At 39.7% G+C, this 12,044-nt stretch overlaps 1 protein-coding gene across 8 annotated transcripts in view; it reads left to right on the top strand.

Annotated features, from left to right (window-relative positions):
• Positions 1-12,044, top strand: part of EYA1 (EYA transcriptional coactivator and phosphatase 1) — a 312,611-nt gene that overhangs the window by 105,530 nt on the left and 195,037 nt on the right. For all 8 annotated transcript variants that reach the window (XM_029591454.1, XM_029591459.1, XM_029591455.1 and 5 more), the window contains 2 exons: positions 5,993-6,075; positions 6,508-6,694. In XM_029591454.1, coding sequence (XP_029447314.1) covers positions 5,993-6,075; positions 6,508-6,694 — 270 coding nt within the window. The remainder of the gene's footprint in view (positions 1-5,992; positions 6,076-6,507; positions 6,695-12,044) is intronic.

Here is a 12,044-nt window from a genome sequence, read left to right as displayed (position 1 = left end):
ACTCACCAAAGGGTAGGACCGGTTCCAGTGGCATACTAAGGGGGGGGGGGGCAAGGGGGCGATCTGTCCCAGGTGATAACAGGGAGGGATGCCATTATCACCAGCATATATGAAGGTCCTGCGATGGAGCGGAGAAGAAAAGTGCTGGCGAGGTTCCTTCTCCCCACCAGCAAAAGTGAAAGTCTGCGGCAAATGAAGAGGCCCTGCAATGCTATTGGCCTTTACCTGGGGCTGGCGGCAAATGAAGAGGCCCTGCAATGCTACTGGCCTTTACCTGGGGCTGGCGGCAGAAGAAGACGCCCTGCTCTGCAGCCAGCCACCGAAGAAGAGGTCCAAAATGTGTGTGAGAGAGTGAGAGATTGGCCCTGTGAGAGCGAGTGCCTATGTATGACAGGGTGTGAGTGTGGGAGTGTATGAGAGGGTGTGTGTGTGTGAGAGTGTATGAGAGGGTGTGTGTGTGTGAGAGTGTATGACAGGGTGTGTGTATATGAGAGGGTGTGTGTATATGAGAGGGTGTGTGTGTGAGAGTGTTTGAGAGGGAGTGTGTGTGTGAGTGTTTATGAGATGGTGCCTGTGTATATGTCAGGGTGTGTATGTGAGTGTATGAGAAGGTGTCTGTGTGTGGGTGTCTGTGAGTGCCTGTGTGAGTTTCTGTGTCAGAGTGTGCCTGTGCCTGCGTGGGCATCTGTGAGAGATTGCCTGTGCATGTATAAGAAAGTGCCTGTGCATGTGTGCCTGTATATATGTGTGTGAGAGGGGTTAAAGATTATGCACTCTCCTCCAATCCAGGGAATCTTAGGATGACTAGAAATCTAAAATTCACAGGTATGGTGAGCAAGAGATTGTTTGTTTTTTATCCATGTTAGTTTTAATTATTAGATGTGATGTGTCTGTTATTTTGAAATATTTTATTAGTGTTTGGTAATTCTATTCATCAGCTGTTTTGATATGTATATATTTTAATATGGTTTTACTATTCTGATTGATTTATATTTCTTGATTGTATTGTTTTGAGGAATAGCTATGTTCTGCTTTTCCATTATTGCACTGTACAGGACATGACTTGTTGTGGTATCCAGTTAAGTTTTTGTCTGCATGTGTGTGTGTGTATGGGTGGGTGTGTTAGTGTGTGAAAGAGAGATAGAGGAAGCATGTCTGTGTTGTGAGAGAGACACAGAGGAAGTGTGTGTGTGTTTTTTTCACACACATACACGTTTCTTCTGTCTCTCTTTCTCACACATACACACACTCCCTCTGTCTCTCACCAAGCATGTATGTGTGTGTGTGTGAGAGAGAGGGAGCATATTGTATGTGTGTGTGCATACATGTCCCCAGTCTACGACAATGTTAGGATGACGGATATAGAGAGTGGGATATTTTTAAAATTCTTATTTGCTTAAATTATTGGGTGTTATTTGATATGTTTACTGTTTTGAAATATTTCATTGATGTTTAGGAAGTTTTAAAATTATATATGGGGAAGGGTGCCAAAGGTCGATTCCACCATGGGTGCCAAATACTTTAGGTATGCCACTAACTGGTTCATCCCCAAACACTACTCTTCAGGATAAAGTTTTTGCATGTTGCAGTGTTCAGTGGCCAGCCTGTTTTTTCCACACCAGATTGAAATATCTGTGCCTTGTGAGGTTTGGAACAATGCTTCAAGGGTCTCTGTGATATGTCTATGCTTTGACAAGACCTATTTTTTGTATGAATATGAGTATGAGTGTAAGAATTTGTGCAAAAAGTGTGTGTTAGCTGTGTTTTGTTTTGGCAAAGAGAAGTATGGTAAAATGTATGGCCTATGGGTACAGTTCTACAGTGTCACCTCCTAAACATAGCCTTCATTTTTCAGGGCCTCTGTTCCCAGTTGACTAATTCCTTACAAGAGCATTCTTAGTTTAGCATGATCACACTATTTAACTTGTTCTTGCCAAGTAACATGCTCACATTAGTAAATTAGCACCATGTCCTAGCTGATATCAAACAGCATCCAGTTAGTGAACTCTCGATCAATAGCATGGAGAGTAAGCATTTAGTTTGAGCTTGGTAACCCTTCATTTACATATAATATTCTTTTATGTGCATGCATGGACATCTGGATGGAAGACCCCTGCTTTTGTGACTAGTCAATGGGTGAGACTGTGCCACCACCATAAAGGCTGTTGTTGGACAGATATTTACATGCCGGCAGTGGTCATTGACCAGTCAACCAAATCAAGGATGGCAGTGATTCTACAATGATGCCAGTACCTTGTTTGAGAAAACCTATTGGTGGTATGATTATGTAGATGTGTGTAAGAATTTGTGAAAAAATGTTAGCTGTGTTTTGTGTTGGCAAAGAGAAGTATAGTCAAATATATTCAAGCCAAAGTGCCTATAGATACAGGTAGACAGTGTCATCTCTTGTCCATCACCTTTGTTTTTCAGGCCCTCTATTTCTAGTTAGCTGAGTCCTCGGGAGAACAGGATCAGTTTAGCATATTTAGCTTCCCTCAATAAGTAATAGGTTCACATTAGTAAGAGAACACCAGTCCAAGGTGGGTCTTAAATAGTGCTCAGTTTAGTGAGCATTCAGTATATACTGTGGAGGGTGAACATACCATGTTAATTACCAAGCCACAAGCTAAACCCTCTTTGGTATATGACGAGCTTTCATTTGCATATGTGGATATGCAAATCTTGTGTGCTCATACTAAGGCACTTTTGTATGTCTGGTAAGGCCTCCTACCTAGCTTGCTATTTTAGCATGTATAAGAGGACCTTAATGTGCACTCTAAACTTTATTGCATGTGTTTTATGGTCCCTATAATTCATCATGTAGTTAGTAACCTTTGATTTTTCACTGAATGGAGCATTTCTATAAAGCCACATTGATTATTTTATATAATAAATTTAGGCACAAGAGCATCAGTAGGATTTGAACCTTGTCTCCCCACCTGTTGAGTAAGCACTAGGCTTTGCCTCTATTCCTCATGTAAGAGAAGGACTGTCATTTACAAATTTGGCTTTAGTAGATGTGTGTAATTAGTAAGCTAGGTTTTCCATCTGCTATTTAGTAGGGGTGCACAAGCAACAATATTTCAACTTGGTTTGGTTTGTTTCTATGGAGATTTTTGTCATGGTTCATTTCATTTGAGAGGTGTTTTTGTTTCATTTATTCTTTTCATTTTCAGTAAATAGTGTGCACTATTGTGGAAATAGCACACACTATTTGCACTCATAATTTAAAATTGTTATGCTGGAGAGAGCCTCCAACATCCCAGCATCCCCCCTTGCACCCTGCCCCTTTAAAAATGATGGGCCAGGCAAACATCCTCCTGATTCATATTCTTCCGCGCCCAGGAAGTCCCATCTAGCTTTGTCCTATCAGCTGAGATTCCAGCAATGCACTGATAGCAGTGCTGTTGGTGTAAGCTATCAGCATTACTGTCATACAATGCCTGATGCCGGGAGGACAAAGGCTTACAGCCCTCTCTGTGTATAATGCTGCTTTTACAGCAGTATTGACAGTGTATGCTAACCGTGTTGCTGTCAGAGCATTGCTGGATGCTTAGGCAGGATGACGAAAGCGTATGACTTCCCAGCTTGGATTTGGATCCTTTTATGTGGTACTTCTTGGGAATGAGAGGAGAGGGTGTTTTGGTATTGATTTTCACTATGGGTAAATGGATGGTGGTGCCACTCGTGATTGTGGCTTCTGGCGAGCTATTGCTTGGAGGGATATGGGGAGATGTCTGGCCCAAAGTTTTTAAAGTGGCAGCATAATCTGAAAATGAAAATAAGGGGGAAAATTTGGATATATTCAAATGAGTTGAATATTTGATTTGGTTGCAATGAACCAAATTGAAAAAGGACTCATTCATCACATTTTTCCCATTTAGGGAAAACGAAAGCATGTTCCTGCTGTTTAACTTATACTTGCTGAAGCTTAAAATGTAACACTTCAGAGCAGGTATTAATTTTTATTTAATTCACATGCTTTTTCAAGGGTTCGGCTAAGCAGATGCATTAGAGAGTACAGATGGAGGAGATGGAACTGTAAGAGCAGGAGATGCTCTGAGAGATATGCAATGGAGGAGAGGGAAAAGTGAAAGAGAGATAGTAGAGATAACAACATAGTCTTGAGTACTTTCCAAATATTCCACATTTACTTAGACAAGAAAATGTATTTTCAAACCAACTGTTCGTCAATGACAACAGTTTTTCAAACATTGAATGCACAGCGTCATAATTAATGCAAATAAAGGTCCATCCTACAAATATGCTGGAACATTTTTCATTTTGTTTGTTTCATTTTTCTTTTTTTTTTGTTTCATTTGTTTATGAAATAAACAAAACTGAAAAAAAGAAAGCTGAAACAGAAAGTGTCCCCCTCCTCCCACCCACCAATCCCACAAAAATGAAAGGCCCCCTTCGGCCACAGGACCCCTTCATCCTTCCACCAACTCTCCACCCCTTCTCATCAGTGGGTCTTCAAGAAGTAGTGAAGTCATTCACAGTCGCTCTTGACTCACTGCTACAGGTTTTCAAAATGGCCAAAGGTCAACCCAAGACTGGTGTCATTATGTCATATGGTAGATTCTGGGTTTAACCAGTAGATTCCCAGATTGACCGGTGGCCATTTTGAAAACCCAGAGATGTGGGTCAGGAGTGATTGGGATTTGCTTCTACCCTGGAAGACCTGTCGATAGGGTAAGACGCAGTTGGAGGGTTGGTGGAAGGATAGAGTGGGGTCTATTATTTTTCTGAGTTTGGCAGGTGAGCGGAGAGACCCAGACCAGGTACACTTAAAGGTGGCAGCAGTTGCTTCAGAATGAAAAATGAACAAAATTTTGGTTGTCTTTCATTTTGTTTTGAAAACAAAATTAAACAGGATATCATTACAAATGATAGGTATATGCTTTCAATCGCCATGAATGTGCTGAAATTTTGCATGATTCAGGTGGTACAAGCAGTCTGCAAGACAGGTGTTGCAGCAGAGTCACAGCTGTAGCAGTTGATCCATAAGTCCTTCACAGAAGGCATTGAAAGGAAAGCATTCTAAGAACAGATGCCCTTCTTCAGCATTTCCACCTTTAGTGTATGAACTCTCTGAGACTGCTGCGCCTCCATGGTGTGGTTGGAGAGGATGCTGTGGAAGGGAGGAGACTAGTAGTTGTGGCTGGGGCACACAGTGATATGCAGTAACCTTTCCGAACTCACTTTGCTGGCTTGTGGTGGGTAAATGGCTTTTGAAAATTGCCCTCCATATATTATTCATTATTAGTCAGTTTGCCTCTATTTAGGCTTCTGAGGATCCTCTTTTTCAAGTCACGACTATATATAAGATATTCCTCAAACCCTCCTGAATAGCTACTGTATGTGCCTCTGCTGCTTTTCTGATCCCTAAATGGGTGAATTGACTCCATCACTACCAGCCTGAGCAACAGTTGAACCTGTGACCTGGAGGTGAAAGGTTCTGTAACCTCGGCTCTGTTCCCTTGAGCCCTCCAGTCTTCCTTTTCTACTCAATGAATTTAGGACTTCAGCTCATTTTCTCTGCTGCCTGCTTTTGATAGTGACACATTTAACATAGAATCACAGAAACATATTTCTATGTTTTGTATTTTTGGGGGTTGAGATTCATTACTGATAAAATGAATATCATATTTGTTGACTTTCTGCATTTTTATTAATATATATTAAATTCTGGATCAGCTAAAATGAAATTAAGACTGGTAAAAATAGCTTTCTCTCTTACTGCTTTGCACAAATGAAGGTCTGTCTGTGTGTGGTGGGGGCCTTCCCCAGAGTTTAAACTTGTCAAATCCAAATGAAATGTGTTTTTGTTGAGTCGTTGCTGTGGTATCCAGTTTTTGCAAAGAATTTTAACCAATAAAAACTTTTGGTGGCCACTCTGACAGTTCTTTCCATAAGTATCATTTCTGTAATTATGAAAAGAAATGCCAATAATGTTTGTTTGTAATTCTGAGTATTTATTTCATTTCAGGGAGTACCTTTACGACAGCATCAGGAATATATACAGGGAGTAATTCATTCACAAATTCTACTGGATTCAATAGCTCCCAGCAGGTAAATTTATTAAAAGAGCACTGAAATTGTTCAGTTTCTTTATCCCTCTCAGTAAACCATGTATAAGTGGAGTGTCACTTCCTATTACCGATTCATGTTTATGTGGGAGCAGGGGAGGGGGTGGCATGTCACCGTGTTTATTTTGAATGAAAATATACCGAGTTTTTCAAATTCGCAAATATTTTTGCATAGCTACGTATATCCACTGCTGAGCCAATTGATAGGAGAAACAAAACATTTGTAGCGCTTTCAATCCAATTTCACATGTATAAATAAATCTGTTAATGCTTTCTGTCTGCAGAACTGTGCAAAGTCTAGTAGAGAAGTTGAATTGAATACATGTGTTTGCACTTATAACTTGGGAACAGTATAATGTAAGGCAGCAACATATTTGACAGAAACATTTTCTTTTTGTTGCTTTTTGTGTGGTAGGACTATCCATCATATCCCAACTTTGCCCAGGGTCAATATGCACAGTATTATAATAGCTCACCATATCCCTCACACTACATGACAAGTAGTAACACCAGCCCAACAACGCCTTCTACAACTGCAACATACCAGCTCCAAGAACCACCATCTGGCATCACAAGTCAAGCAGTTACAGAGCCTTCTGCAGGTAATGGCTCAGATTTTCTCAGCCCCTGGTGAATATTTTTCTTACTTGAAAGCTGCTCCTCAGATGCACATGGAGTTTAGCTTTTTGTGGTACATAAATTAAGATTAATAGAAGTTTTATATCTTTGAAATTTTGAATGTCAATTGTATTATGTTTTGTTTTTCAGAGAATGCTTTCTAAGTATATTTTATGTCAGCTTTACCTTGCAACTATGCAATTTTAGTTTTACATGGATATGCTAGAATTGTACACAGTTCTACTATGGAAAAAAATGTGGTTTCATGTTGCTTTAGTCATAGAGATTATATTTCAAGATGCTTTACAAGCAAGATAAGTTGAAGTAGCCACTTAATGGTTTGGGTTTTTAATGAGATGTTTAGCTCTCCTGGCTTGGCCAGAGTCCAAATGGTTTCATGCCCCTAATGAGATCAGGTAGCAAGGTTTTAATCCCCTACATTGTATAGATTCTCAGTTTCTGCTAAAAGACCAAGAAGGGTCTATCCTCAGCTCATGGCTAGGACTTTATATTTCATGTTATTCAAGTAGACTTGTGGAAATGTTAGGCTACGGAAGCTTTCCTTCTTGGGAAAAATTAATGATAATAGAAATAGATTATCCATAGAGAGGTTAGCTAATTTGCTGAAGGTCACAGAGGGCTCAATTCATCCAAAATTGAGACTTAGCATTTCCAACAGATTGATATTTGTTGATTTCAGTAAATAAAAATATTCAAATCTTGGATTACAGGGTTATTTTTTTTGTCTCAGAAAACCAAATAAATACCTTTTATCCTGTTTTCTAGGTTATCCTCACTCTAAATAGCAAAATGCTTTATCAGTTTCATTAAAATATGCATGACCCTCATTTTCCCTTTCTCAGCCTGTACTCTTCCTATGTCTCCAACATCTGCGTAGAAATAACACATTGCGCAAGCTTCCACTGTAAGGATTAGGTATGTTAATCATTTTTCTAACGAATTGAAATATCGTATGATATTTCTAAATTCGTTAATATATTGGGTAAAAAAAGAAACTATCAATTTCCCGCCCGCCCACCTGAATTTTCGTAAAAATCGTTTTTTCGGTTAGCACGCGCTAACTCAGGTTAGCGCGCGCTAACAAAAAAAACGTTTATTTTTGTTACTTTTTGTTACTCTTTGCTATTTTTGTTAGCGCGCGCTAACCCGAAAAACGATTTTTCACTAAAAAAAAAAGGGGGATCCGCGGAAAAATGAGATTTTCCCACGTCCAGATGAACCCGAAAGCGGGAACGATCGGGCATCCGATTCACATCCCTAGTAAGGATGGCTCAAACAAAGGGAAAGAACCTAAAATTGACTGCCCACATTTCAATCTCTATACTGCTTCACTGAAATATGCTAAAAACAAAAGAAAAATTTGCGCAGTCCATAGGAATCCATGGTAAAAAGAGAATAATTGATCAAAAAAAAAGAGAAATATTTCATTTATTCTTCAAAGAAAACTCACTTTTGTACTTATATTGAAATAATAATAGTATATAAAGAGCTGGGGAGATGTCACGTGTGTTAAAGTCAAGAAAATACAGGGTCTTATGCAGAGGATACTTTGATAGGAGTCTGTAACCGTTTGCTGTGTGGTTCACACAATGAAAGTTGGTTTTCAGGAGTTTAGATGAGCATTCAATAAAAATTCTGGTAGACCAATGAGCACTATTGTAATGCTCTTCTAAGCCAGTAGATGGGTATGTAAAATGAGCTAACGGAAAGGGCAAGCATTAATACTATTTTCTCCTAAAAGTACATAATAGAAAGTACACAACATTACATGCAGTATTCACTTCACACTTCTCTCAGAGTACTATCCATAAGGATTTGGTCTCCTTTTCACTTGTAAAGAGTAATCCCTGAATTTCTAGTTCCAGCTTCAAGGCCCCTTCTCTTCCCCAGACAGAACAAGGGAATGTGGAATGTTATCTTAGAATAATTAGTGCATGCTCTATTGTAGGCACTTGTTAGTTACAGCACATATTTACAGAAAGAAAGGCAAGACAGTAGAAGCAGAGATATAAGAAACTTTAGGACAGCTCTTTGACTCGACCAGACTTAGCCGGCTATGTCATCTGGCTAACTCTGGATATTGGAATTAGCTGGCTAACTCAACTCCTCCCAGTTTCACCCCTGGACCCACACCTAACTTATTAGCCAGCTAGTATATAGCTTCATAAAGGCTGAATTTAGACGAGTAAGCCATTTAGATGGATAAATATTATGTTATCTGTCTAAATGGCTTTTGAATGTGGACCTCTACATTCCTTATGTAAAACAATGCCAACCCCCAAACGTTTTACCTGTCCTCTCAACCCTTCTCTCAACTGTCCTCAGCACATACAAAATATGCCAACCATCGCCTTAATATCAGCTTTTATAGTTGCTGTTCTGTATTTCATTTATCTGATACTCCTCCTCCAGAGGCCAAAGATGTTTTGGGTGAATGGAGCCCAGAACAAATTAAGGTCAAGGCAAATAATTGTGTGAATGCCCACAGAAGAAATCTTAGGGTAGATCCATTCAATTCCATGTTAATATTGGAACTTATGCTTAATGTTTTGTGACAAAGAATAACTGCATATTGTTACTGATTATTCATAACTGTACATTGTTTACCCATAGAACATCCAGATGATTTTGTATGTTGCAGAGTATTGAATGTTGTTCCATATACTATCTATAAGAAGCATTGATTATTTTTAATAAGTTGTTGTGACCCCCTTCACAGGGGCCACACTTCAGAGACTGCAGAGTACTCCTTCACTGAGAGCCACCTATGGGGGACAGGCTGATTTGTAAGACCCAAGGGAATCTCAGTCAAATAATTAAAAGAAACAGTCCATACTCCAGTGTTGTGTTCCAAAGAAAAATAAATTTTACTGAAGATTATATATATATATATATATATATATATATATAATTCAGTCCAGCAAAACAACCATGGTTTCTCAGCCAGGCCTTCCCCTAAGATCCACATCTTCGGTCCAATTTCCTGAACTCCTGATAAGGAAGTGTGTTTATTCACAAGAGTATCACAACTGGGTCTTGAAACTCTTCACAAATGGGTTTCCTTGATCCCAGTGCTACACTAACAGCATATTCTGATTCAGCTGTAAGCTGTTCTGATGCCTCTGTTCATATACATATATTGCAATCTGCCTTGAGACCAACCTTGGGAAAAAGTGGAATATCAAAAGTTTGTAAATAAATAAATAAATAAATCACAATACACAGAAACCTAGCAGAAACAAAAAAATGATGTAGGTACATAGTCCCAGAAATGAAACAAACTTCTAAAACTGCTTGAATAATTGGGCAGCACTCAGGGGACCTCACCTAGTTTCCCCTAAAAGTATCTTCTCTCTTTGAACCCCCTGGAATCAGGAACATCCTCTTTTTCCACTCAAAGAATGATTGCACCCTGGTTGGTTGAAAACCCCAGTCTTTTAGATAACTTACATAATCCCTTTCAGCAAGCCTTTCTACCTGGGGACTGGAAACCCTTCTGAGCCTAGATGCAGATGGCTCTCTCCTAGAAAAAACACTCCAACCTTCAGATGGGAAAAAGTGGAAAGCAATCCTGTCCCTTCTCAGGAGTCTGGAGAAGCACAATCCCTTGGCTGCCCCTCTCTTGCTCCCTGGAAGACGTTTCTTCCAGCTCCAACCACCACTCTCCCCTGTGATTCGCTAAGTCACCTATGGAGACTCCAGAACTGACCCACCCTTTGCAGAATGGATCCTTGTTATCATTCAGATTAGCCACTGAGACCCCTTGAGTTTCCCATTGCTGGAATGTCCCTCTGTGCATTCTGTGGGAGGGCCTAGTCAGCCCTTTATACATATCTTTTATTGCATCATTGAAATGTATTGACTACAGATACTGTACAAAGCATTCATGTTAACACTCAAAAAACAAATGAATATGGCATGTAGGAGTTTATCCTTCTACCAAATGTAATTGCTGGTTAAAACTTAAGAGAGTTTTATAGCTACAAATATATATTTGTGAGCACAACTTCCCTTTCCAATGTTTATTTTTTCTGATGCTTTCTTAAAGTGTGATGGGTTTTTTATAAACCAGATCAGTAGATAAGGTCTTCAGTAGTTCCTATGGTGTCAAACGGCTGTTCAACACAGCTGAAACGTTTTAGCTGTGGTAAATGTTGCAGTCACAGATGCACAGCACTAATTAAAGGAAAACAGAGACTGGAAAATACTGCCAGGTTTCTCTGCATAGTACTAGTCTACATTTCTAGCCATCGTTCTTGGATGGCCAATGAGAAAGCAGTTCACTAATCCCTACATGAAAACTTTGTAAATAAAGAGATGTCTCCATCTGGTCCACATTAGATTTTGTAGAAACATGTTTTTCTTTTGTTTTGGCGACTTTTCAACAAAAGAACATGCAGTGTACTGTGAATTAGTAATGCTATACAATCGGCATCAAAAGTTTTTTGTTTTTTTTTTTAATTCCACATTTTTCTCCCTTGTTTTATAATCATGTTCCCAAATAGCAGGCACAAGCTTCTATTCTTTTCTTAGACTGATGGAGGGTTTGAAGGGATATGTTCTCGGAGACTAACTCCCTCAATGCCCTTGTTCCAACAACAGGGGTCACCTCATTAGCTTCAGTCACCATCCCTCACTTGCAGGGCCTAAACATACCAACTGTGCAACATCCCTGAGCGCCAGGGGGCCCCAGGAGGCAGGACATTTGCATCTGGATCTCCTGCATCGTGGTACACAGAGCTGCAATCGAACCATTGAGCTGGTTCACAGCATCATATTTTAAGCAGCTGAACTCTATTTTAGCCTGCATTTTGTTAGTCAAATACACACCAGCAGCCAAAATTACCCAAAGATAGGAAAATAAGGAACTGGAAGTCTCAACCTATTTCTCTGCTCCTTCTCTTCCAACAATGGGACCAGAGGTTGTCAGGTTCATGGGTTATAGCACTTCAGCCCCTGCCCAATACATATAGCAATGCACTTCTGTCTGTGAGTGCCCCTCTCAATTCTCTACTTTCAAAACCCTAGAACTCTCTCTGTTGGCTAGTACCTAACAAATTCTGGACTGCACCATTAGAGAACAAAATATGGGGTACCTAGAAAGTGGTCTCATCCTACATACTATTGACAATTGCAATATGTTCTTATTGTGAGGCCCATGCTCCCTAGTAAGGAACCAGTGGGTTTTTACATGTAGCATAATTGTCTTACACTCAAATACTATAGTACAGGGGTGGCCAACTCCGATCCTGGAGAGCCACAAATAGGCCAGGGTTTTAGGATATCCACAATGAATATGCATTGTGGTATATT

The sequence above is a fragment of the Rhinatrema bivittatum genome, chromosome 2 (genome assembly GCF_901001135.1).
Source record: "Rhinatrema bivittatum chromosome 2, aRhiBiv1.1, whole genome shotgun sequence".
Classification (NCBI taxonomy): domain Eukaryota; kingdom Metazoa; phylum Chordata; class Amphibia; order Gymnophiona; family Rhinatrematidae; genus Rhinatrema; species Rhinatrema bivittatum.
This window is presented reverse-complemented; position numbering and strand designations above follow the sequence as displayed.